The sequence below is a fragment of the Pelophylax lessonae genome (assembly GCF_965119305.1).
Source record: "Pelophylax lessonae genome assembly, chromosome: 12".
In the NCBI taxonomy this organism is placed as follows: Eukaryota; Metazoa; Chordata; class Amphibia; order Anura; family Ranidae; genus Pelophylax; species Pelophylax lessonae.
In genome coordinates, this window is record NC_138779.1 from 85,678,323 (window position 1) to 85,701,607 (window position 23,285).

Here is a 23,285-nt window from a genome sequence, read left to right on the forward strand (position 1 = left end):
TCCTCTTGGGTTACTGCCAAGACTTCTTCGCAAGATAGAGGAGGAAGGAATTCCAGTAATCCTGGCAGCTCCGGACTGGCCTCGTCGAGCTTGTTACGCCGACTTGGTCAGACTGATGGCGGACGTCCCGTGGAGACTTCCTCTCAGGGAGGATCTACTGTCTCAGGGACCGATCTTCCATCCTGCTTTACGATCGCTGGTTTTAAACGGCCTGGTTATTGAGACCCAGGTGCTGAAGGACAAGGGATTGTCAGCTTCAGTTATTCCTACTCTAGTTAAAACAAGGAAAGCGACTTCCAGAAAGATTATCATCGTACATGGAAGTCTTATATTGTGTGTGAATCCTTTGGGTTCCATCTACATCTTTATTCGGTAGTCCGAATATTGGCTTTCTGCAACAGGGAGTTGAGCAGAAGCTGGCCTTGAGTGTTATCAAGGGTCTGGTTTCAGCATTTGCTATCTTCTTTCAGAAGCTTTTGTCTACTCATTCCTTGGTGCGGAATTTCATCCAGGGGGTGCGACACCTGGCTCTGCCAGTGCACGCGCCGTTACCATCCTGGGATCTTAATTTGGTGCTGTCGGTTCGGTCTTCAGACACCTCCCAGGGAGATTCCCTTGCCTACTTTATCCCAGAAGGTGGTCTTCTTGGTGGCTATCACTTCTGCACGCAGGGCGTCAGAACTGGCTGCATTATACTGTTGTTCCCCAGATTTGGTGGTTCATAGGGATAAGGTTGTTCTTCATCCGAATCCATCCTTCCTTTTAAGGTGGTTTCAAAGTTTCATTGAATAAGGACAGTGTATTGTCCTTCCTATGTCCTTAGCCCAATCATCCTCGAGAATTTGCATGGCATTCCTTGGATGTAGTTCGGGCGATCAGGATATACTTGAATACTACGGATTCAATTTGTAAGACGGATTCACTGTTTGTGATCACGGATGGCCCTAAGAAGGGGTTGCCTGTTCTGCTGCGACCATCTTTAGATGGATCAGACAGACGGTGGTATAGGCTTATTTTATCTAAGGGTCGGGATCCCCCGTTCCCTGTTAAGGCGCATTCTACTCGGGCGCTTAGAGTTTCCTGGACCTTCCGCCATCAGGCGTCAGTGGTTCAGGTTTTCAAGGCGACTGTTTAGTAGTCGGTTCATACCTTTACAATATTGTATAAGGTTTATGTGATGGCATCGTCAGATGCCTCCTCTGGCTGCAAGGTTCCTGCAGGCCACTGTTTGAGGAGACTGTTGGTCTACCTCGAGGATTTGTGGGGTAGGTCTCATCTGTTTACTCGATGAGTCTTTTGATACTTCTGGTTGACTCCGGTTGGGCCTTCTAGATTGGATTTGATTTTGTCAATCCCACCCCTCATTTGTGGCACTGCTTCTGGATGTCCCAGCTCTTGAGAATCAAGAAGACTACGTCTGTCAATGAGCGATAGAGAAAAATGGATTTTTGTAAGATCTTACCGTAAAATCCTTTTCTCTTAAGCTCATTGACAGACGTAGTACCCGCCCCTCTATCATTGAGTTGGGTTGGGTTAAATTCTCTGTTACTGCTTTAGAACAGAACTGATTCCCTGTAGCAGAGAGAGGGAGGATATACCCTCAGGGACTGCCCCTAAGGTGGAGCCAGAACGTTTTGTCTTTCTGCCTAGTCCTACTCCTGCGGAGACAACATAACCCAGCTCTTGAGAATCAAGAAGACTACGTCTGTCAATGAGCTTAAGAGAAAAGGATTTTACGGTAAGATCTTACAAAAATCCATTTTTACAGTAAGTCAAAAATCCCATTTTTTTTTTTTTGCTGGAAAATGACTTGGAACCCCCAAACTTTATATAACTTATTTTAGCAGAGACCCAAGAGAAGAAAATGGAGATCGTTGCAATACTTTGTCACACCGTATTTGCGCAGCGGTCTTACTAACTCAATTTTTTTTGGGGGGGGGGGGGGGAAAATACACTTTAAATGAAAGCCGTAAAGTTAGCCCAATTGTTTTCTATAATGTGAAAGATAATGTTACGCTGAGTAAATTGATACCGAACATGTAATGCTTTAAAATTGCACATGCTCCTGGAATAGCGACAACATTTGGTACATTAAAATCTCCGTAGGCGATGCTTTAAAAATATCTACAGGTTACCAGTTTGGAGCTACAGAGAAGGTCTAGTGCTAGAACTATTGCTCTCGCAATACCTCACGTGTGGCTTAAATACAGTTTACATATGTGGGCGCGACTTGCATATGCAATTTTTTTTTTTTACTGTCCCGTTGATCAAAAAAAAATTTTTTTTGTACTTTTATTTCTTTTTCCAGGAATGTAAACATCACTTGTAAGATAAATAGGCAGGACATGTCCTTTTTTTTTAATGTGAGATGTAAGGTCAAAAAGACCTCCCAGATATTACATTTACACTTAAAAGCAATGAAAAAAGTAATGTCACTTTGACGGCTCCGGTAAGTGGGGAAAATTGGAAGTAAGAGTAATCCCACGGCGGTTCCACCGCTTGGGCCACTTTTATGCTAAAGCCGACTGCCCGACGTGTACAAAAATACTGGGGCATTGGCAGCCATCTGCTTCCATAACTCTGGTATTTACCATCAAAGTAGCAATGTAAATACATGGGTGGTCTGGAAGTAGTTAAGGAAACAGTGCACTAAGTCCCGGTTCACATATATGCGATGACAGACATCGCATGTGATTTAGAGTGCACTGCTCTGCAAATCACATGTATTGTCTGTGCAATGCGAGTTCAGCCATACAGACTGTATGGCTGAATTCGCATCTCATTCGGGCACAACTCGCACAGGACCCTTTTTTTTTTTTTTTTTTTTGGTCCGCACCAGAATCTGATCGCATGGGTGTTCACACCTATGTGATCCAATTCATGTCCGAACTGACAGTTCGCACTGCGATATGCAGACTGATCTGGGTGTTAACATTGTATTGATGCCCCCAGCGATTCGCGTATGGCAGTGTGAACTGCCTGCGAGTTGAATGCGATGCGGGAGCCCGCAGTGGATACGCATCGCGTGTGAATGCAGGACCAAACATGGACCTAAAACAGAGGATAAAAGTAATTCATGGTTGTGTTTATAAGCAGTGGTGCAGCTGCAGAGAATAGTATTACTCGAGGTGGGAGGGGCATGGAGGAGATCTGCTTAACAGTTCCCACACAAGACACTGGAAATGACGACAGGGAGGGAAGGGAAGATGCAGAGATGCTGAGCAAGAGAGCAGGATGACGGAGCCATGTAATCCAGCCATGATTACCATGGTCAGTACATAGAGGAACACAAGAACAGGCAGAATCAGCCAGCTTTTGTACAACATGGAAAGGCCCAGCTGACATTGTAACACACTATGCTTTATATTATGTCTTAAAGGGACAGGAGCTTTTGTTTGTTTTTTATGACCACACGTTCTTTACATAATACAATGGTGGGTCTCTGAGGTTAGCTTTTGGAGGAATTAGCAGTTGGTTATGTAATGCTGAATGACCATTGAGCTTGACATGAGCTTGGCATGCGTAACCATGACTTTTTATTATGGCAGCATTCAGGTCAGGCAATTGTCTGCTAGGCCTGGCACTGGATTCTTGGCGGTGGTCACAATGCTCTAAGTATTTACTAGACCTTTGCCTAAATCTTGAGTTCACGATTTCTTATTGCCTGTTTTATACTTGTATGAACTGCAATGTAAAACATTTTTTTTTTTTTTTTCCCTTCCCAGTTCTTCCCCAATGGTAATGCTTTTGCCACTGGCTCAGATGATGCCACCTGCAGGCTTTTTGACCTCCGTGCAGACCAGGAACTGATGGTCTATTCCCATGACAACATAATCTGTGGCATTACTTCAGTAGCATTCTCCAAGAGTGGACGCCTCCTCTTAGCCGGATACGATGATTTTAACTGCAACGTCTGGGACACACTAAAAGCTGACAGAGCAGGTAGCTATGATAAAGGTTTATTTTTGTGTGCAGCCTTTAACCATCTCATGATTTTTTGGGGAACCTCTAGTATCTGATAATATGCACTTTCTTTCATTTGATCAATTGAAGACACTTATTTTGCATGTAACAGTCAATTTTTCATTCACGGATGTCTAAAGGTGTAGTAACTAGATCAGGCCTGGACAGATCTCACCCTGCTGAAAGATGCATACTAAAGCAACAGTTAGGGGTCATCCACACCAGTGTAGGCGGGCTATGCACCGCATAATGCATGCCTGCTTGTGTGTTGTGTATGGTTTTAATGCATTACCAGGTTTACACACATACTTGTATGCCGTGAGCAGGGCACATGAAGAACAATTAGCTCTGTGCCCTTGCTTTAAGCCTGCATTAATCAGTAAAAATATATGGTACTGAGCCCTTGAGTTTACAACAAAGCCACAGTAAATTATATGATTTGGGGGGGGGGGTGGCACAGGGTATAATGATGGTATTATGAAGATGTGATTTTGGGGGTGAAATTGGAGTGCAGACCTGTAGCTGCGGTCACTACTTCCCTGGAAGAAAAGAGAGGCTGAATAGATGGAACCTTGGTACCCACACCCAAGAGCCATTGTTGTGTGCAATGGAAATAGGGCGTGAATGGTGGTCACAAAAGCACCTAGAGACACTCGGTAGAATGTAAATGAATGAGAGAGGCACAGGCTAGTAGCACTACTCACCTAGTCTCTAGAGAGTTTCAGTTGCAATGGCAACTGGAACTTATCTAACCCTGGACAAGATGCAAGTCTGTTGCCCATAGTAGCCAGATTCTTTAGTAGTTTAACCACTTAAGGACCAAGCCTATTTCTGATACATGTCGTTTACAAGTTATAATCTGTATTTTCTCTTTTGTTCTTTGGTGGACACAGCCCCTGATATTCATAACCATTAGGTTATACTGCCCCCTACAGGAGTAGGACACAAGGCAGGAAAATAATCTGGCTGTGCCTATGGTCAGTCCCAGGGGGGTATACTTCCTCTCCTTGCTGTAGGTACTCCAGTTTTTTTTTTCCTGCCTAGTCAGGACCTAGTTCCTTGCTGGGAAATTTTAGATAGAAATGTTTTCTCCTGTTTTTTTTTTTCCTGTGAGATCTACAATCGACTGCTGGACTGGGCGACTGGCTGAAAAATCTAGTTCCAGTGGTCACCCCAGTCTGGCCAGCGAGCGCGCGCAGACCTCAGATCACCTGTGACATGGCCCCACTGGACACGGGCTGGCCTGTGAGTTAAAACGCCTCACGAGGTTGCATAGGACTGGGTTCCAGGCACGAGTCTCAGCCCTCCCTCCCCCCTCTCACCCGTTTCCTCTTCCCTCCCTCCTCTCACCCGTTTCCTCTTCCCTCCCCCCTCTCACCCGTTTCCTCTTCCCTCCCCCATCTCACCCGTTTCCTCTTCCCTCCCCCCTCTCACCCGTTTCCTCTACCCTCCCCCCTCTCACCCGTTTCCTCTTCCCTCCCCCCTCTCACCCGTTTCCTCCTCCCTCCCCCCCTCTCACCCATTTCCTCCTCCCTCCCCCCCTCTCACCCGTTTCCTCCTCCCTCCCCCCCTCTCACCCGTTTCCTCCTCCCTCCCCCCCTCTCACCCGTTTTCTCCTCCCTCCCCCCTCTCACCCGTTTCCTTGGTGGGACTTCTTCGCTGGTTTCTGGACCCGTGGACTTCCCCGGTACAAGACAAGTGGGTCCATGAAGTCCTACAGTCCAGCTACAAGATCGCGTTTCGTTATTACACTCCAGAAAGGTTCTTTCCTTCCAATGTGCGACTGTCCCCTGGTCCGCTTACAGGTTCTGTTTGGGGCGATGCAAGACCTTTTACTTCAAGGGGTAATTGTCGCGGTTCTGACTTCGGAGCGTTTTCAGAGGTTTACTTAAACCGGTTTACAGTCCCCAGAAAGGAAGGCAAGGTGTGACCAGTCATGGACCTCAAGGTGCTGAACTGCTTGTGCAGGTGCAGAAGTTCATAATGGTCTGTTCGCATGGTGATAGCTTCCCTGCATCAGGGGGATTTTCTTGCCTCCATCGACATCAAGGACGCTTACCTTCACATTCCAATGTGTCGGTCACCAGCGCTACCTCCGCTTTGCCGTGGGAGAGGAGCATTGTCAGTTTGTGGCGTTACCCTTTGGTCTTTTCTCTGTTCCTCGGGTCTTCACAAAAATGTTTTCCCCGGTGCTAGCATTGTTACATCAGCAGGCGATCGCGGTCCTGGGCTACTTGAACAACCACCTTGCTGCACTGGTGGAAAACCTGGGGCTCTCCATACGGACCCTGAGGAAGGAAACTATACTAAGTCTGACTGCAATTTGCCTCCTACTGTCCATCAGATGGTCATTCCTCCAGATTTGCATGTGAGTGCTGGGCCTGATGGCGTCTACCTTCGAGGCGGTCCCATTTGCACAGTTCCATATGAGGTCTCTGCACGGGAGATTCTGATCAAATGGGACAAGACTCTGCAATCTCTGGACAACCAAATCCAGCTTAGCCGGGGTGCGAAAGGGTCCCTGATCTGGGGGCTTTGTGCTCCATCAGGGCAAATACTTCCTCCCCTTGTATTGGACGGTGGTCACCATGGATGCCAGCCTGTCTGGGTGTGGAGGCATTGTCAGAAATTCTCCTCAAGGGGCTCTGAACCCTGAAAGGGTCCAGACTACTGATCAATATCCTGAAGCTCCGAGCGGTCTGACTGTGCCTGGAACATTGGCTGGATCATCTCCAAGGATGTCCAGTGCGCATTCAATCAGACAATGCCACAGCCGTGGCTTATGTCAATCACCAAGGGGGCACAAGAAGTGTCCTGGCGGCTCTGGAGGTAGCCGGTATTCTCAGGTGGGCAGACAGTTCCAGCCAAATTCGCTGTACATATTCCTGGGGTGGAAAACTTGGAGGCGGATTACCTCAGTGCGCAAACGTTGAACCAAGGGGAGTGGTCCCTTCATCCGGAGGGGTTTCATCAGTTGTCTCTTGTGGGGCATCCCCGAGGTGGATCTGTGGGCATTTCGGCTCAAAAGAAAGGTGCAGAGGTTCGTGGCACAGTCATGAGATCCTCTGGCGGACACCACAGACGGGCTAGTGGCCCATGGGGTCAGTATCGTCTGATTTACGCCTTCCCTCCTCTCAAGCTTCTGCCAAGACTTCTACGCAGGATCGAGGCAGAAGGAATTCCGGTCATCTTAGTGGCCCTGTACTGGCCTCGCCGGGATTGGTACGCCAAATTGGGACCTCAATTTGGTGCTTTTGATCCTCCATAAGTTTTTACCTTTGAGAAGCTTCAGGAGATTCCCTTATTTAGGCTGTCTCAGAAGGTGGGAATGAAGACATTGTGTTGACTGGCGGTGTTTTCCTGGCGTTTACCTTCCTGGTTCACAGGGATAAGGTGGTTCTTCACCCCTGTCCGTCATTCCTTCCAAAGGTTGTCTCTAATTTCTATTTGAATGAAGACATTGTGTTACCTTCCCTGTGTCCCTGGCCAAAACATCCTAAGGAAATTGCCTTGCATGCCTTGGATGTGGTTTGGCAATTAGGGTGTACCTGGCAGCTATGAAGTCTTTTTTTTAGGAAGTCAGACTCACTATTTGTGCTTACAGATGGGTCTCGGACAGGGTTGTCCACTTCCTCTGCGACCTTTCCCTGATAATCAGACCGACAGTGATTCAAACCTATTCCATCAGGGGTGTGGTTCTTCCTTTCCCTACCAAGGCGCACTCTACTTGGATGCTCAGTGCCTCCTGCGCCTTCCGTCATCAGGGGTCAGTGACACAGGTTAAAAGGGGGCCACCTGGACGTCGGTGCACACTTTCACAAAGTTCTATAAAGTGGAAGTGTTGGCATCTGCAGATGCCTCTTTTTGGCCGCAAGGTTTTGCAGTATACTGTTTAGAGGACTTGGTTTTCCTTGAGGGTGTATTGTTTTCTCTTACGTCCTCCGACAGTCGCCGCCCCTTCATATTCGTCACCAATGGGTTATTGACCTTTGCTCCGTAGGAGTGGCTAGACAACAGAATGTTAATATCAAAGCTTTTAGCATACCCCACCCCCAGGGGGTGGTCCCCTCAGTCAATACCCTCCTGCTTCCTGCATTCCAACCTCAGTTTCATTTGTCTAGCTCAGGAGTAGGTTAGACGTTTCCTGTGCTGGGGCTTTTCAGCCTCAGCTTCTTCTCTCTTTTTGATTTTGATCGTGCGGTGCTGGGTCTCGGGCTGGCCTCCCTGGTTATCCGGGGTTCAGGGCCAGTGGCTTCCCAGCCTGCCATCGAGCGTTCAGCTAGGTTTCCCCGGCAAATATGAACGACCCATCCCTGTCCGCTGCAGGGATGCTGCGGTGAGGTGGCTACCTCACTGGACGCCATGCGGTTTTGCACCGCAATTCCACTGCATCCTGGCTGCGACTCTCCCTGTCCTTGGTGCAGCGGTTTGATCGCTTGTGCAGGCTCCCCACGCCATCCGGATGGTAAGTGTATTTCTGTGTGGGGACCTGTCTGTCTTGGGTGTCAGTCTGGGACTGTGGGACCCTGCATGTCTGTGCATAATGCTGAGCTCCCTGTCAGTATAGCTGCTCTCTGTGGGCTGCAGGGGGGGGGGGGGGGGGGCTCTCCTGCTCTGCTCTGTGTAACAGGCTGTGTGACATGCTTTGTGCTGTGAAGGACATGCTTGTGTAAGACATGTTGTGGGCATACTGTGCGGCGGCCGCTACTGCGGTCCGCCATTTTTTTGTGACGATTTTGTGTGCGACCAGTCAGGGCCTGGTGAACGACCTGTCCGTCACGATGCAGACTCTGCAAGAGTTCGGTTGGACGATAAATTTTCCAAAGTCGACGCTGTGTCCGTCGGTTCGTCTCCCTTACCTGGGAATGATCCTGGACTCTCTTCAGGCGAAGGTCTTCCTGCCGGAAGACAAACTCCAGAAGCTTCAAGAAGAAGTCTGGTCCCTCAGGGACGTTCAGTGTTCGTCCCTCCGGACGTGCATGAGGTGTCTGGGACTGATGGTCTCGGCTTTCGAGGCGATACCCTTTGCCCAGTTTCACACGCGGGGTCTCCAAAGGGAGATTCTGGCCAGGTGGGACAGACGACCGCAATCTCTGGATCTCCAGATTTCGTTGAGTCATCGCACCAGAAGAGACCTTCTGTGGTGGCTCCAGTCCCCGGCGGTGTCGGGGGGCAAGTCCTTTCGCCCTTGCTCGTGGACTGTGATCACCACGGATGCCAGCCTGTCGGGCTGGGGTGGTGTTCTGGGCGTTCTGTCTGCCCAGGGAACTTGGTCGGAGGAGGAGTCCTCCCTTCCGATCAACCTTCTGGAATTGCGAGCAATAAATCTCTGCCTTCGGCGTTGGTCGGACAGGCTGCAGGGCCGTCCGGTTCGGGTGCAGACGGACAATGCCACAGCGGTGGCCTACATAAACCACCAAGGGGGCACCAGGAGTGCCCGAGCGGCTCGGGAAGTAGCCGACATTCTGTCTTGGGCCGAGACGCACGTCCCGGCGATATCTGCTGTTCACATTCCGGGGGTGGAAAACTGGCAGGCGGATTATCTGAGCCGCCAGACCCTGGACCAGGGAGAATGGTCCCTTCACCCGGATGTCTTTCGGATGTTGTGCGAAGTGGGGGTCCCTAGATGTGGACCTGTTCGCGTCTCGTCTGAACAACAAGGTGGAAAGGTTCGTGGCAAGAACGCGCGATCCTCGGGCAGACGCCTCAGATGCGTTGGTGGCGCCCTGGCATCAGTATCGTCTGATGTATGCCTTTCCACCGATTCAGCTGCTGTCCAGGTTCCTTCGGAGGTTGGCCTCGGAACCGAAAACGGTGATTCTGGTGGCACCAGACTGGCCTCGCCGGTCTTAGTACGCAGACCTCGTGAATCTGGCGGTCGACGCTCCGTGGCGTCTGCCTCTTCGAGCCGATCTCCTGTCTCAAGGGCCGATATTTCATCCTGCTTTACAGTCGCTGGCTTTGACGGCCTGGCTGTTGAAACCCAGATCCTGAAGGATAGGGGTCTATCCCCTGAGGTCATTCACACCTTGATTAAGGCTAGAAAGTCCTCTTCGGGGAAGGTTTACTACCGTACTTGGAAGGCCTATTTTGCCTGGTGTGAGTCCAGGGGGTATTCCCCTCGTTCATACTCGGTATCAAGGGTGTTGGCTTTTCTTCAAACGGGCGTGGACCAGCGTTTGGCGTTGGCCACGATTAAGGGTCAGATTTCTGCTCTGGCCGTTCTTTCAGCGCCCTGTGGCGTCTAATTCTTTAGTTGGCACCTTTGTTCAAGGGGTGCGGCATCTGGTCCCTCCTAGGAGGGAGCCTTTGCCTCCATGGGACTTGAATCTTGTTCTGTCCGTGTTGCAACATGCTCCCTTTGAAAAAATCAGGGAGATCTCGTTGTCTGTTGTCCAAGAAGGTCGCCTTTTTGGTGGCAATCACCTCGGCTCGTAGGGTGTCGGAGCTGGCTGCCTTGTCCTGCAGATCTCCGTATTTGGTGGTTCATTTGGATAAGGTGGTCTTGCGTCCTAACCCGTCTTTCCTTCCGAAGAGGATCTCGGAATTTCACCTCAATGAGGACATTGTTCTGCCTTCGCTTTGCGCAAAGCCTAAACATCCAAAGGAGGTGGCTTTGCATTCCTTGGATGTTGTTCGGGCGATCAGGGTTTACCTGTCATCGACTGATTCCTTTCGCAAGACGGATTCTTTGTCCTTCCAGAGGGACCTCGGAAGGGCATGGCGGCGTCTGCTTCTACCATCGCCAAATGGATCAGACAGACCATTGAACAGGCCTATGCTTTGAAGGGGAAAATTCCCCCCATGCCTGTGAAGGCGCACTCTACAAGATCTCTGAGTGCGTCTTGGGCCTGTCATCATCGGGCTTCTGTGGCCCAGGTGTGTAAGGCGGCGACTTGGTCGTCCGTTCACACCTTTTCAAAATTCTACAAGGTGGATGTTCAGGCATCGGCAGATGCTTCCTTTGGCCGCAAAGTTCTTAGTGCGGCAGTGCCTTATGGTCCCTGGTTTGGGTCCTTGGCTGTTGGGGTATTTTTACCCCTGGGTTACTTGTTCTTTCCTGGGTTGTTGCTCCTGTTGAGCAAGTTTTTTTCATGTTGCCCAGTTGGTTTCCTTCCTTTGGTAAGGTTCCTTTCTCTGATGTGGGTATTGCGTTGCCTTAGGCGCGGCTGCTTTTTTTCCCACCCCTCATGTCTACACTGCTTTGGGACGTCCCATTGGTGACGAATATGAAGGGGCGGCGACTGTCGGAGGACGTAAGAGAAAACGGAATTTTTGTAAAATCTTACCTGTAAAATTCCTTTCTCTGAGTCCTCCGACAGTCGCCGCCCCCGCCCCTCTTTTGGGGTTTTGTTTATGTACTCTACTGCTATGCTACTGAAACTGAGGTTGGAATGCAGGAAGCAGGAGGGTATTGACTGAGGGGACCACCCCCTGGGGGTGGGGTATGCTAAAAGCTTTGATATTAACATATTCTGTTGTCTAGCCACTCCTACGGAGCAAAGGTTAATAACCCATTGGTGACGAATATGAAGGGGCGGCGACTGTCGGAGGACTCGGAGAAAGGAATTTTACAGGTAAGATTTTACAAAAATTCAGTTTTTTCATTTTTGGTTGAGCCCCTGTTGCCTGGTTGGCTACTGTTTTTAGCCTTGGGAATTTTATGCTGCTCCAACCCCTCATGTTTAACACTGCTTTGGAACGTCCCAATGGTTATGAATATCAGGAGTGTCCATCAATGAATGAAAGAAAAAATTGGATTTTTAACTTATCATAAAATCAATTTCTCTGATGTTCATTGACTGACCCAGCATCCACCCCTCTGTGGAGTTGTATTTTCTCTGACACTGCTTGTAACAAAACTGAGTACCTATAGCAGAGAGAGGGAGTATACCCACCCACTGGGACTGCCCATAGGCATAGCCAGATTTTTTTTCTGCCTAGTGTACTCCTGTAGGGGGCAGTATAACCCAATGGTTAAGATCAGGAGCGGTGTCAATCAATGAACATCAGAGAAATGGATTTAACAGTCAAAAATCCCCATTTCTCTAGCGCTCATCGACAGACGTAGTCCTCGGTGATACACCACCTTCGGGTTATGTTACCTCCGCAGGAGCAGGACTAGACAGGAAATTAAAAGGCTCTGGCCACACCCTAGGGGCAGTCCCAGAGGGTATATCCTCTCTCTCTCTGCCTCAGCAAATCAGTTATTTTCTGTCTAGTTAGGAGTAAGGACCTAGACACCTTGCTGGGATCTTAGGTCCTGGCAAGAATTTTTTCTTAAAGGATTTTTTTAGACAGCTTTTTTCTCCAGTGTTCCTGTGAGATCTTCAAGCAAGAAAGCTGAACTGGGCGACGGGCTGGATGTTGAGATCCGGTGGTCACCCCAGTTCAGCCTACGAGCGCGTGCAGGCCATAGCTCCGCGCTGGGTCGGCCGCGACAAAGTCCCATTAAAGGACTGTCCACGCGAGTTAAACGTCTCGCCGAAACGCCAAAGACCATGAGTCACGGCGTCCGTATCGGTCGACAGCCCTCCCGCCCCGGTGGAGAGGGGTACTGTCAGGAGTTGGTGCCCGCCTGGTTCCGGTATGGTGAGTAGTATGTTCCCCCTTTTTCCCTGACGGGTTTTGTGGTGAACGCGGGCCCCTCTCTGTATGGTAAGAAAGAGTCCTTTCTATCCTATAACATGTCACAAATCCTCCTACTTTGAGTGTGATTTATGTGTGCAAAAGCCAGGAGGCTTGGCTTGGGAGCTAACAATCTATTGTATACATGTTTTAAAGATGTAATCTGTGGCATTCTGGGAATCTTATGGGTTAAGTATAAGCTACCTACCAGTCAGAAGCCACGGACATATAGACTGCCTTCCAAATCAGATCTCCAGCTATTAGCAGGCCTCCCGAACGGCCACGCGGTCCGCCAGGGCCGGTACCGCCAACCACGCCATATCCCCATGCAGATAGAGTGTTGTGTGCCCTGCAGCACACCGCTATTCAGTTTAGGCCGCCGCCATTTTTTTTGCTGGATCGCACGAGCCGCCATTTTGGCGTAGCCTCGTGTCTCCAGCATGGGGGCGGCCATGTTTGAGGTGATCCTACACCTCGTGGAGCTTGGGGGAGGCGCCGGAAGGCGTGCAGAGGGGCGGAGCCGCCTCCTTTCTTCCTGGGCAGCCAGCCAAAAGACTTCCTGTTTGTCAAAACAGCGCTGTAAGCTGTTGCAGTTTAACTCTGAGCATCAAGTGGTGAGCCTGGGGGTCTATCTCTCTCTCTCTCGATCGATAGGGATCCCTAAGCAGGTAACACTAAGGGGCTTTTTTGTGGCGCTGGGGGTCAGAAAAGGAAAAAAAAAAAAAAAAAAAGTTTTTTTCTTTACTTTTGAATTATATTATCCAGGAAGTAACTGGAGTTATTATGGACCCTGCCACACATATTCCCCCACCTGTTTCCCTCGAGGGGGCCTCGGGACCCGCCGGTGCACAGAGTATAGAGTCATTTACAGCAATTTTGGAGTCTATGGTGGCTCGGGTGGAGGCGGCCTGTCAGGGACGGGGGTCAAGGAAGCGACCCCCGCCTACCCCTATACCATCTGACACCTCTGACTCAGATTCAGAGATGGTCACGGCAGTTGCAGGTTCCTCTGCAAGGGCTGTTATCCCAGGTAAAACCCCCTCAGACAGTGAGGAGGACGCTTCTTCTCTTGCTATAATTCAGGAAGAAGCATTGGTGGACGCACTAGTTGTGGCAGTTCAAGAAACCTTAAAACTTGAGGCTTTACCGGCAGAGGCAACTGAAACAGAGAGGCCTTTTGGGACTAATAAGCCCATCAAGACGGCGAAGGCTTTTCCTGTACCTAAATGTTTTGGTAATCAGATTAAAGGAGAATGGGAGCATTCTAAACGTACCTTTACTATTTCCAAGCGTATTGCTAGACGCTATCCGTTTGAGGAATCCATCATTAAGAAATGGACGGTTCCACCAGTCGTGGATCCGCCTATTTCCAGGCTGAATAAAGCCACGGTTATTCCAGTGGAGGACACTTCGTCCTTTAAGGATCCGGTGGATCGAAAGATAGAAGCAGAGTCCCGCACTATCTTTTCTCTGATAGGGTCAGCATTTAGACCAGTAATCGTTATTGGTCTAGTTTCCCAGACACTTACGGAATGGGCAAAAATGGTACGCCAAGATCTTAGGGGAAAAGATATTCCCCAGGAGACATCTGATTTGATGGAACAGATCATACAAGGGCTACGGTTTATCTGTGACGCAGCCTTGGACACTACTCCCCTATTAGGGCATGCATCTAAGTTAGCAGTGATCCTCAGACGTGTGCTGTGGTTAAAATGCTGGTCAGCTGACCTAGGTTCCAAAAAGACCTTGACCAATCTCCCCTTTCAGGGGAATCGTCTATTTGGAGCCAACCTAGATGAAATCATCACCGGTATTCAGGACATTAGATCGAGCATCAACCACTACTACCGGTGCGATTCTTCCCTTCCAACATTTAAGTACCACAGGAAGCGGTAGTTACCGTTCCCTGAAAAGATCTTTTCCTTTACCTTTTCCTAAGATTAGTCCCGATACCTCACAGGAATCGGATCTGGTTGACCAGATAGGCCAAGTAGCCTCTAGTCGGGTGACTTCGGTCCCTGAGGTTCAACCAGAAAAGATCACCTTTCCTGATAACTATCAGGTATCTGATAAATGCGTGGGAACAGAAAACGACCAGACTTTCTCGGATGGTCGGGGCCAGATAGCTCTAGGGACGCCTGGTTCAGATCCTATCAGCGCCAGTGGTCCTAGAAATTCTAGGCTGGCCTCCTCAAGCCGGCCTGGCCGACTTGGACATGTTAGTCGCAGACGTTCCGTGGGAACTTCGTCTCAGGGAGTGTCTGTGGTCTCAAGGACCAATTTACCTTCGTGCTTTACAGTCACTGGTTTTAATGGCCTGGCCATTGAGACCCAAGTACTGAAGGACAGAGGTTTGTCTACTTCAGTCATTCCTACCCTTATTAAAGCAAGGAAAGTGACTTCCAGCAAAGTCTATTATCACACATGGAAGACTTATATTGCGTGGTGCGAATCTTTAGGATTTCCTCCACGTACCTATTCGGTGACTCGAATATTGGCCTTTTTGCAACAAGGGGTTGAGCAGAAGCTAGCCTTGAGCACCATCAAGGGTCAAGTTTCAGCATTAGCAATCTTCTTTCAGAAGCCTTTAGCTACCAAATCCTTGGTGCGGAATTTCATCCAGGGGGTGCGGCACCTGGCTCCTCCAGTCCGCGCGCCCTTACCGCCCTGGGATCTTAATTTGGTTTTGTCGGTTCTACAGAAACCTCCCTTTGAAAACATCAGGGAGATTCCCTTGCTTACTCTATCCCAGAAGGTGGCCTTCTTGGTGGCTATTACTTCTGCTCGCAGGGTGTCAGAACTGGCTGCATTATCATGCCAGTCACCATACCTAGTGATTCATAGGGATAAGGTAGTACTTCATCCTAAGCCATCTTTTCTTCCCAAGGTGGTTTCAGATTTTCATCTGAATGAAGATATTGTACTACCTTCCTTGTGTCCTCAGCCCAAGCATCATCGGGAACATGCGTTGCATTCCTTAGATGTGGTTCGGGCAATCAGGGTATACCTGAAAGCTACGGAATCATTCCGTAAGACGGATTCACTTTTTGTGATCACGGATGGCCCCAGAAAGGGTTTGCCTGCATCTGCCGCGACCATTGCCAAATGGATTAGACAAACGGTGGTACAGGCTTATTCTATTAAGGGTCAGAGTCCTCCGTTCCCTGTTAGGGCGCACTCCACTCGAGCGCTCAGTACTTCCTGGGCCTTTCGCCATCAGGCGTCAGCGGTCCAGGTATGTAAGGCGGCCACCTGGTCGTCGGTACATACCTTTACAAAATTTTATAAAATTGATGTGACGGCATCGGCGGATGCCTCATTTGGCCGCAAGGTTTTGCAGGCCGCAATTTGAGGAGACCGGTGGTCTACCTCGAGGGTTTTTTTCTGTTTGAAAAAAAAAAAAATTGTTTTCTCTTTTTTTGGTTGAGTCTCATCATTAAGGATGAGCATTGTAAACTTCTAGTTGGCACCGGTTGGGCCTTCTAGATTGGGATTTGATTTCCATTTTCCCACCCCTCAGTTGTGATACTGCTCTGGGACGTCCCGAAGGTGGTGTATCACCGAGGACTACGTCTGTCGATGAGCGCTAGAGAAAAATGGATTTTTGTAAAATCTTACCGTAAAATCCTTTTCTCTTAGCTCATCGACAGACGTAGTCCCCGCCCCTCTGTTTTGGAGTTGGGTTGGGTTAAATTCTCTAAGCACTGCTTTTTCACATAACTGATTTGCTGAGGCAGAGAGAGAGAGGATATACCCTCTGGGACTGCCCCTAGGGTGTGGCCAGAGCCTTTTAATTTCCTGTCTAGTCCTGCTCCTGCGGAGGTAACATAACCCGAAGGTGGTGTATCACCGAGGACTACGTCTGTCGATGAGCTAAGAGAAAAGGATTTTACGGTAAGATTTTACAAAAATCCATTTTTTTTTTTTTTGTAGAAAAAAATACACTTTTCTGAATTAAAGAAACTACAGTAAAGTTAGCCCATTTTTTTTTGTATATTGTGAAAATGTCACGCCGTGTAAAATACCCAACATGTTACGGTTTAAAATTGCGCAAACTACGGTTGCTAAAAAAAATCTTCATAGGCAACTCTTTAAAAATTTGCGATTACCAGTTCAAAGTTAGAGGTACCTTTTTGCTAGAATTATTACTCTCGACGATTGCAGCGATACCTCACGTGTGATTTGATACACCGTTTACATTTGCGGACGCGACTTGCGTATGCGTTTTCTTTGTTGAGAGAGCTCACGAGGACGGGGTCACTTTAAAAAAATGTTATCACTGATCAAGCTGATCACTTTTATTGCTGTCACAATGAATGTAAACATCCCTTGTGACAGTAATAGGCAGTGACAGGTACTCTCTATGGAGGGATCTTGGGTCTAAAAGACCCCAAATCCCTCCACTGTACTTAAGTATTCAAAACGTCAAAAGAATCTGCATTTTTGAATATGCTCACTTTTTTTTTTTTTAAATCGGGATGCCACTTCCGGGTTACTTCATCAGAGACAAGATTGAAGCCGAATCCGGGTTTGTTCGGGACTCTTACCAGCCAGCAGACATGCTGGCTGGTCGCTCAGGTCAGGAGATCTGGGCAGAGCAGAGTGAGGGGGACCTCCCGCTCCCTGTGATAATGGCCTAGCTGCTTCTGAGCCATGTCTGTTATTAGAAAGCCAACCAACGGCTCTAAACAGTACTGGGTTGATGCCTGCAGGTACATTTGTTTGCGTAAGTGGTTAAATAAAAGTTGTTGCATCAGGTTTCCTCTTTACTTTTTATTAAGTAATCCCCATATTTTTTTTTTTTAATTCTAGAACGGTTCATGTAAGTAATGTAAGCATTAGTAAAGCTTACCTGCTGCTGTAGCATAGTGAGGGGCACTTTTTTTTTTTCCATCTGCAGGTTAGTTTCTCCTCAAAACAGTAATCCAGCTAGATGAATCAATGCCTCAAATAGGTGAAGTGGAGGAGAATAAGCTCATCTTGCATGACTAGCATGTGATTGTTGGTTTACGTGAGCTGTTACTGAGGCTTTTTAATCTGGCGCTGGGTGTTGGACTATAATCCTGACGTGACTCTGTTGCTGAGATATGACTTGTATATTCATGTAGTGGAGCTGAAAGGTGTTTGCTCTCAGGAAGTGTAGATTGGTTAATGACCATGTGTTTTCAGTGAACAAAGAGCGTAATGTTATCACCTGCACAGGAAGTGATGAGAATTTTGCAGAGAATAAATGTGACCGCTGACCCACAGGCCTTATTGTGTAAGTTATGTCAGATCTTGGACATGTTACCTTTACCATTGAGGCAGGACAGTGTAATTGTATTATACAGTATTTACTGATTTTGTTCAAGTGCCCATTGTGCCCTGTGTCTAAAGTAACTACAATATCTGCAGTGCTGAGCTTTAGGCAATTTATGGTATCTGAATAACAGCTAGGCCTCGTTCACACCACTGTGCAGAGACATCAGTTTTTCTACACTCCTGCAAGGGATCAAAGAAAACAATTGTTCTTTGTGCCCTGTTCACAGTACAGCACCAGTATCATGTGTGGGTTTTTTTCTGTGCATGAATCTGCAATGCGTGTATGCAGTTTTCTAAGCAGAAAAAAATGATTGGAATTCAACATTGTGGTGTGAACAGGGCACATAAGACGAGCATGAAAACTGATGTCAACGTGCATAAAAAAACCACTGAAACGTGCCAAAAACGGATGTAAACGTGTCCCTGCTAGTGAAATCTGCATGGTTTTGGCCATCGGTTTTCATGCATGTATTGTGTGAACAAAGCCTTAGTCTTTTAGTTGATCCCTGTGGAGCCCAGGCTGTTGGTAGGCCCTTGAATTCTCTCCAAGTTTAAATTAAGCCGTGCACATTTCTGCACTTAACCCACTTCCTCTGAGAATCAGCTGTCGGATACTTTGGAAGGCAGTAGAGGCTCTGGCATTTGGTAGAGAAAATGGTGTGGAGATCGAGATGAAATGGGGCAGACCTTTACCACTTGCCGACCGCTCACGTTGCTGCTACTGCAGCAGAGCGGCTTGGCTGAGTCTGGCGACAAAGACCTACGACGCCAGATACCTCCCTCTCTCGGCGGCATGCGCCCGCTGTGTTTGGACACAGCGGGAGTCGAGCCATGGGAGGAGAGGCGGTGATCACCGCCTCTCTACCCCCGGTCGTCGGGGAAAGACTGAGGAAATCCGCCCGCTTGTGTAAACAAAGCGGGCGAATCTCCTCTGTGACGGGCAGGCACAGATCACAGGATTCAGCCTATCTGAACCTGCGATCTGTGTCTGTCGCACAACCCCCTCCCCCCACACACGTCAGGAAGCCTGAGGCATACATTTAACCCTTTGATCACCAACAGTGTTAACCCCTTCCCTGCCAGTGTCATTACAGTAACCGTGCAGATTTATAGCACTGATTACTGTAGTAATGTCACTGGTCCCCCCAAAAGTGTCAAATGTCAGAGGTCCGATCTGTCCGCCGCAATGTCGCAGTCCTGCTAGAAAATCGCAGATCGCCGCCATTACTAGTAAAAAAATAAACAATAAAAATGACAAATCTTTCCCGTAGTTAGTAAACACGATAACTGTTGCGCAAACCAATCAAAATACGCTTATTGTGATTGTTTTTTTTTTTTTTTTTACGAAAAATATGTAGCAGAAAACCAATATGCCTAAAATGTTAAATTTTGATTTGTACATTTTTTTGGGGAATGTTGTATATCAGAATGTGAAAAATATATTTTTTGGCCTAAATATGACAGAAATTTTATATATTGGATATTTTTTAACTGTCAAAGTAGAAAATGTAGCAAAATTTTCGCTCTTTTATATATATATCGCAAAAAATGAAAAGCGCATAGTTGATCAAATACCACCAAAAGAAAGCTCTGTTTGTGGGAAAAATGGATGTAAATTTTATTTGGGTACAGCATTGTATGACCGCGCAATTGCCGGTAAAGTCGCGCAGTGCCAAGTTGAAAAAGTGGCTGGATGTTAAAGCAGGAAAATCCTCCGGTCTTAAAGTGGTTAAAGCAGCATTAGGCCCTAAAGCAAGCATTGTATTGCAGCTCACCTATTCTTAGATGTGATAGCTGCATTTTATTTTTTTCAGACCTTTTTCTTTTCACCTGGTGATCTGTTGTAAGTGTGTTTTTCAAAACCAGCTCTCTTGCTGAGGTAGCAGTTAGTGTGTTGAGACAATTTACTACGATCAGGTGCTTACAATGATTAGCTGTTTATATAAAACTTTTTTCTCCATCGTTCGTCGACAGATGCAGCCTCCTCTCCATGAGCTGAGTGGGTTTATGCTCCTCCCATCAGTAGTCTAGGCAGTAAAATTTTAATACACGCCCAGGGGGCTTTCCCTTTAGGTATAAACCCTCACTGCACAACCCAGCACATCAGTTTGTGTCTGCCTAGAGAAGGAGTAGGACCTAGGTTTCTTGGTGGGACTCCGGTCAGTTTTTTTATTCTTTTCAGAATATTTTCCTTTTATTTCTCTTTACTCGCTAGCTAGTGTTTATGGAAGATTTTTCCTGGTAAATCTACAAGCAACGATGCCGGCTGGGCTTTGCACTGGATAATCTAAATCCTTATGGTCCCCCCCCCCAGTCTGGCCTACGAGCATAAGCAGGTTATAGTACCAACCTAGGCCTAGCCACCCTGGTCCTGAGGGGGGGTGAGCCTGTGAGCGGATGCCTCGCCGGGACGCATGGACCTGGAACGCCCTGAGTCACAGCGTACCCATCGGCTGGCAGCACCCCCACTTCAGGTGGGAGACAGTCTGCCCGGAGCGGAGCCCATTTACTTTCCATGGAATGGTAAGTAAATGTGCCCCTCTTGCCCCTGCTGGCCTTGGGAGATGTGGGCCCTCCCCTGGGGATAATGGGATTTGTGCCTCCCTAGAGATCCCCCTGGTCTGCCCGGTACCCCCTGTGTGTCCTTCCCCCCTCCCTGCGGGGTCTGGTGTGCTCTGGCACTATGGGGGGAGTCACATGGTTCCCGTGGGCTTGCTGGTACCTCTTGTGGTTCCTGAGGCCTTCATGTGTCGGTCCCTAGCGGCATGGTGCGCTGTGGGCGCCGCCATCTTAGATGTGGGCAATGAGATTTTTTTTCCCCCCTATAGACTTGTATGGGGCAGCCATTTTCCCTGCAGCTTCCTGTTTTCTATGGGCCTCCATCTTTGTGTAGCCCTGGTGCTATACTTGCTAGTGTTTCCCTATCAGGCGACATAACTTCTGTGTGGTCATTTCCTGCTGCTGTCCAGAGGTCACTTCTGCTTTTCTCTCCATGCTGTGGTAGCTTCAGGAGTAAGTGTGTCTGATGTGGTAATGTATTGGGGGTCCCTGCGGGCATATCCTTACACTTTCTGCTATCAGTTTGGTTTAAAGGGGTTCCCTGCAGACCGCTGCGTTGGTTGGTAGATACGACGATCGGCGCTCTAAAGCGACAGTACTCCGTTTTTTGCAATTTGCACTATGGAGTCCCAAACTGAAAAATCACCCTAAGACAGTCCAGGTCGCAGTCGATGGCCTCGATTTCAGCTGCCCTGAAAAGCCTAGTGACAAAAGTTGATTTAGTCATGAAAAAGGTTGATAGCCGAATGGGGGTGTCCTCTGAGTCAGAGGCTGATAGGGACGCCCCCCTACCTGAGGGGTCGCTGTCCTCTGAGTCAGACGGTGAAGAGGACCGGTCATCTTCAGCTGCATCGTGGGAACGCACTTTAGTGGAAGCCCTGATTATTTCAGTTCGGGATACTTTAAAATGTGCTCATGAGCCCACACCGGCAGGGACGCGGTTGGCTTTTGGCTCCCAAAAGTCTCGGAAATCTGGCAAGGTTTTCCCTTCTCTACACCTTTCACAATATTGCAAATGACCAATGGCGTGTTAAGCACGTGTTAGTGGTGCCTAAACGCTTTAAACGCCAGTATCCTTTTGCTGAAAAGGTCTCAAACCGTTGGACGGTGCCACCTAAAGTGGACCATCCTGTTTCCAGATTGAACAAATCTACCCTTGTGCCTGTGGAGGATTCCCCAGTTTTTACAGATCCAGTGGACAGGTGGAATTCCTTTCCCGCCATCTTCATGTGCGGGCCGGTTCCATTTTTAAACCATTTTTTGTGTCTTGTGTTGGTTTCACAGACGGTGACGGAATGGATTAGGGGGTTGCGGCAGTCTTTAGACCCTGAGACTGTTCCTCCAACAGCTGGAACTTTTGGACCAGGTGATCCAGGCTCCGGTGTTCCTGTATGATGCGTATATGGATGCGGCTCCCCTGGTGGCCAGGGTCTCGGCCGTGGGCATTGTTTTTAAGGCGCATGGTTTGGTTAAAGAACTGGTCGGCTGACCAAGTTTGTAAAAAGGCCTTAGCTGATCTCCCCTTTCTGGAAGACAGGTTAATTGGTGACTCATTGGATGAGTTGATCAAGGGACTGACTGGTGGTAAGAGTACTTTTCTTAATCTTCCAAGGGTAAGACACCCTGTCTAAGTGGGGTCCTCCCTTTTCTGCTCGCAAACGTTTTTTTCATGCATTGGGGCGCAAGAAAAAGGTAGGCCGTTCAGAATTTCTGGAGGTGCTAAATAGCCCTGGGGCAAGACCAACGCTGGTCAGTCCGGTGCGGCAGACAAGTCCTCTTCAGCATGAATGGGCCCCCTCACCCGGCTCGGGTGGGGGGGGGGGGGCGTCTGCACTCTCAGGAACCCTGGACTTCCTTCTTTCAGGACGATTGGGTTTGTGAACTGTTTTTTTCGGGTACAAGATTCCAGTCCCGGCCAGGGGACACTTTCTTTCAGTCAAATCTTCACCGTTCTCCGGAGCGTTGGAAGGATCTGCGGGAGGCTGTGCGAGATCTCCTGGCTCAAGGGGTGATTGTGCCGGTTCTCCAACAGGAACGCTCTCGGTTTCTATTCAAACCTGTTCACTGTGCCCAGAAAGGAGGACCAAGTGCTTCCAATCCTGGACCTCAAGGCTCTCAACCGCTTCGTGTGGGTGCTGAAGTTTCAAATGGAGTCCAATTCGGTCGGTGGTGGCATCTTTGAATCTGGGATTTTATGGCTTCCATCGATCTCAAAGATGCATATCTCCACGTCCCCATATTCGAGGTACACTAGCGATTCCTCCGCTTTGCGGTGGCAGAGGAGCACTTTCAATTTGTGGTGTTACCCTTGGGTCCTAGCTCCTGTGCTGGCCCTGTTGCGTCAACGAGGTATCTCCATTGTGGGGTATCTGGACGATCTCCTGTTGCGAGCAGTTTCCCATTTGGATCTGCTGGACGACGTCTCCACCATTCGGACCCTTCAGGAATTCGGATGGACGATCAAGGTCGCCAAATCTGCCCTGGCTCTGTGCGGGTCACCTATCCTGAGGCTGATCCACGACTCTGCTCTGGCGAGGGGCTTCCTTCCCTTGGACAAGCTTCAGAAGTTGCAAGGGGTGGTCAGGATGCTGATGTAAGCTGATCAGTCCTCCTTGCGGGCTTGCATGAGGGCCCTGGGTCTGATGGTCTCGACCTTCCAAGCAGTCCGTTTGCTCAGTCTCGGACAGCTGCAGAAAGAGATTCTGTCAAAATGGAACAGAGATCCTCGGCCATTGGACCAGAAGAATTGGTTGAGTACTTCCTGCCGGTGTTTTGAACGGTGGTCACCACGGACGCCAGCCTGTCAGGCTGGGGTGGAGTGCTGGGGAAGCTCT

At 48.7% G+C, this 23,285-nt stretch overlaps 1 protein-coding gene across 1 annotated transcript in view; it reads left to right on the forward strand.

Moving 5' to 3' along the window:
* Window positions 1–23,285, forward strand: part of GNB1 (G protein subunit beta 1) — a 182,564-nt gene that overhangs the window by 139,733 nt on the left and 19,546 nt on the right. The window contains exon 9 of the mRNA XM_082274342.1: window positions 3,726–3,942. Coding sequence (XP_082130468.1) covers window positions 3,726–3,942 — 217 coding nt within the window. The remainder of the gene's footprint in view (window positions 1–3,725; window positions 3,943–23,285) is intronic.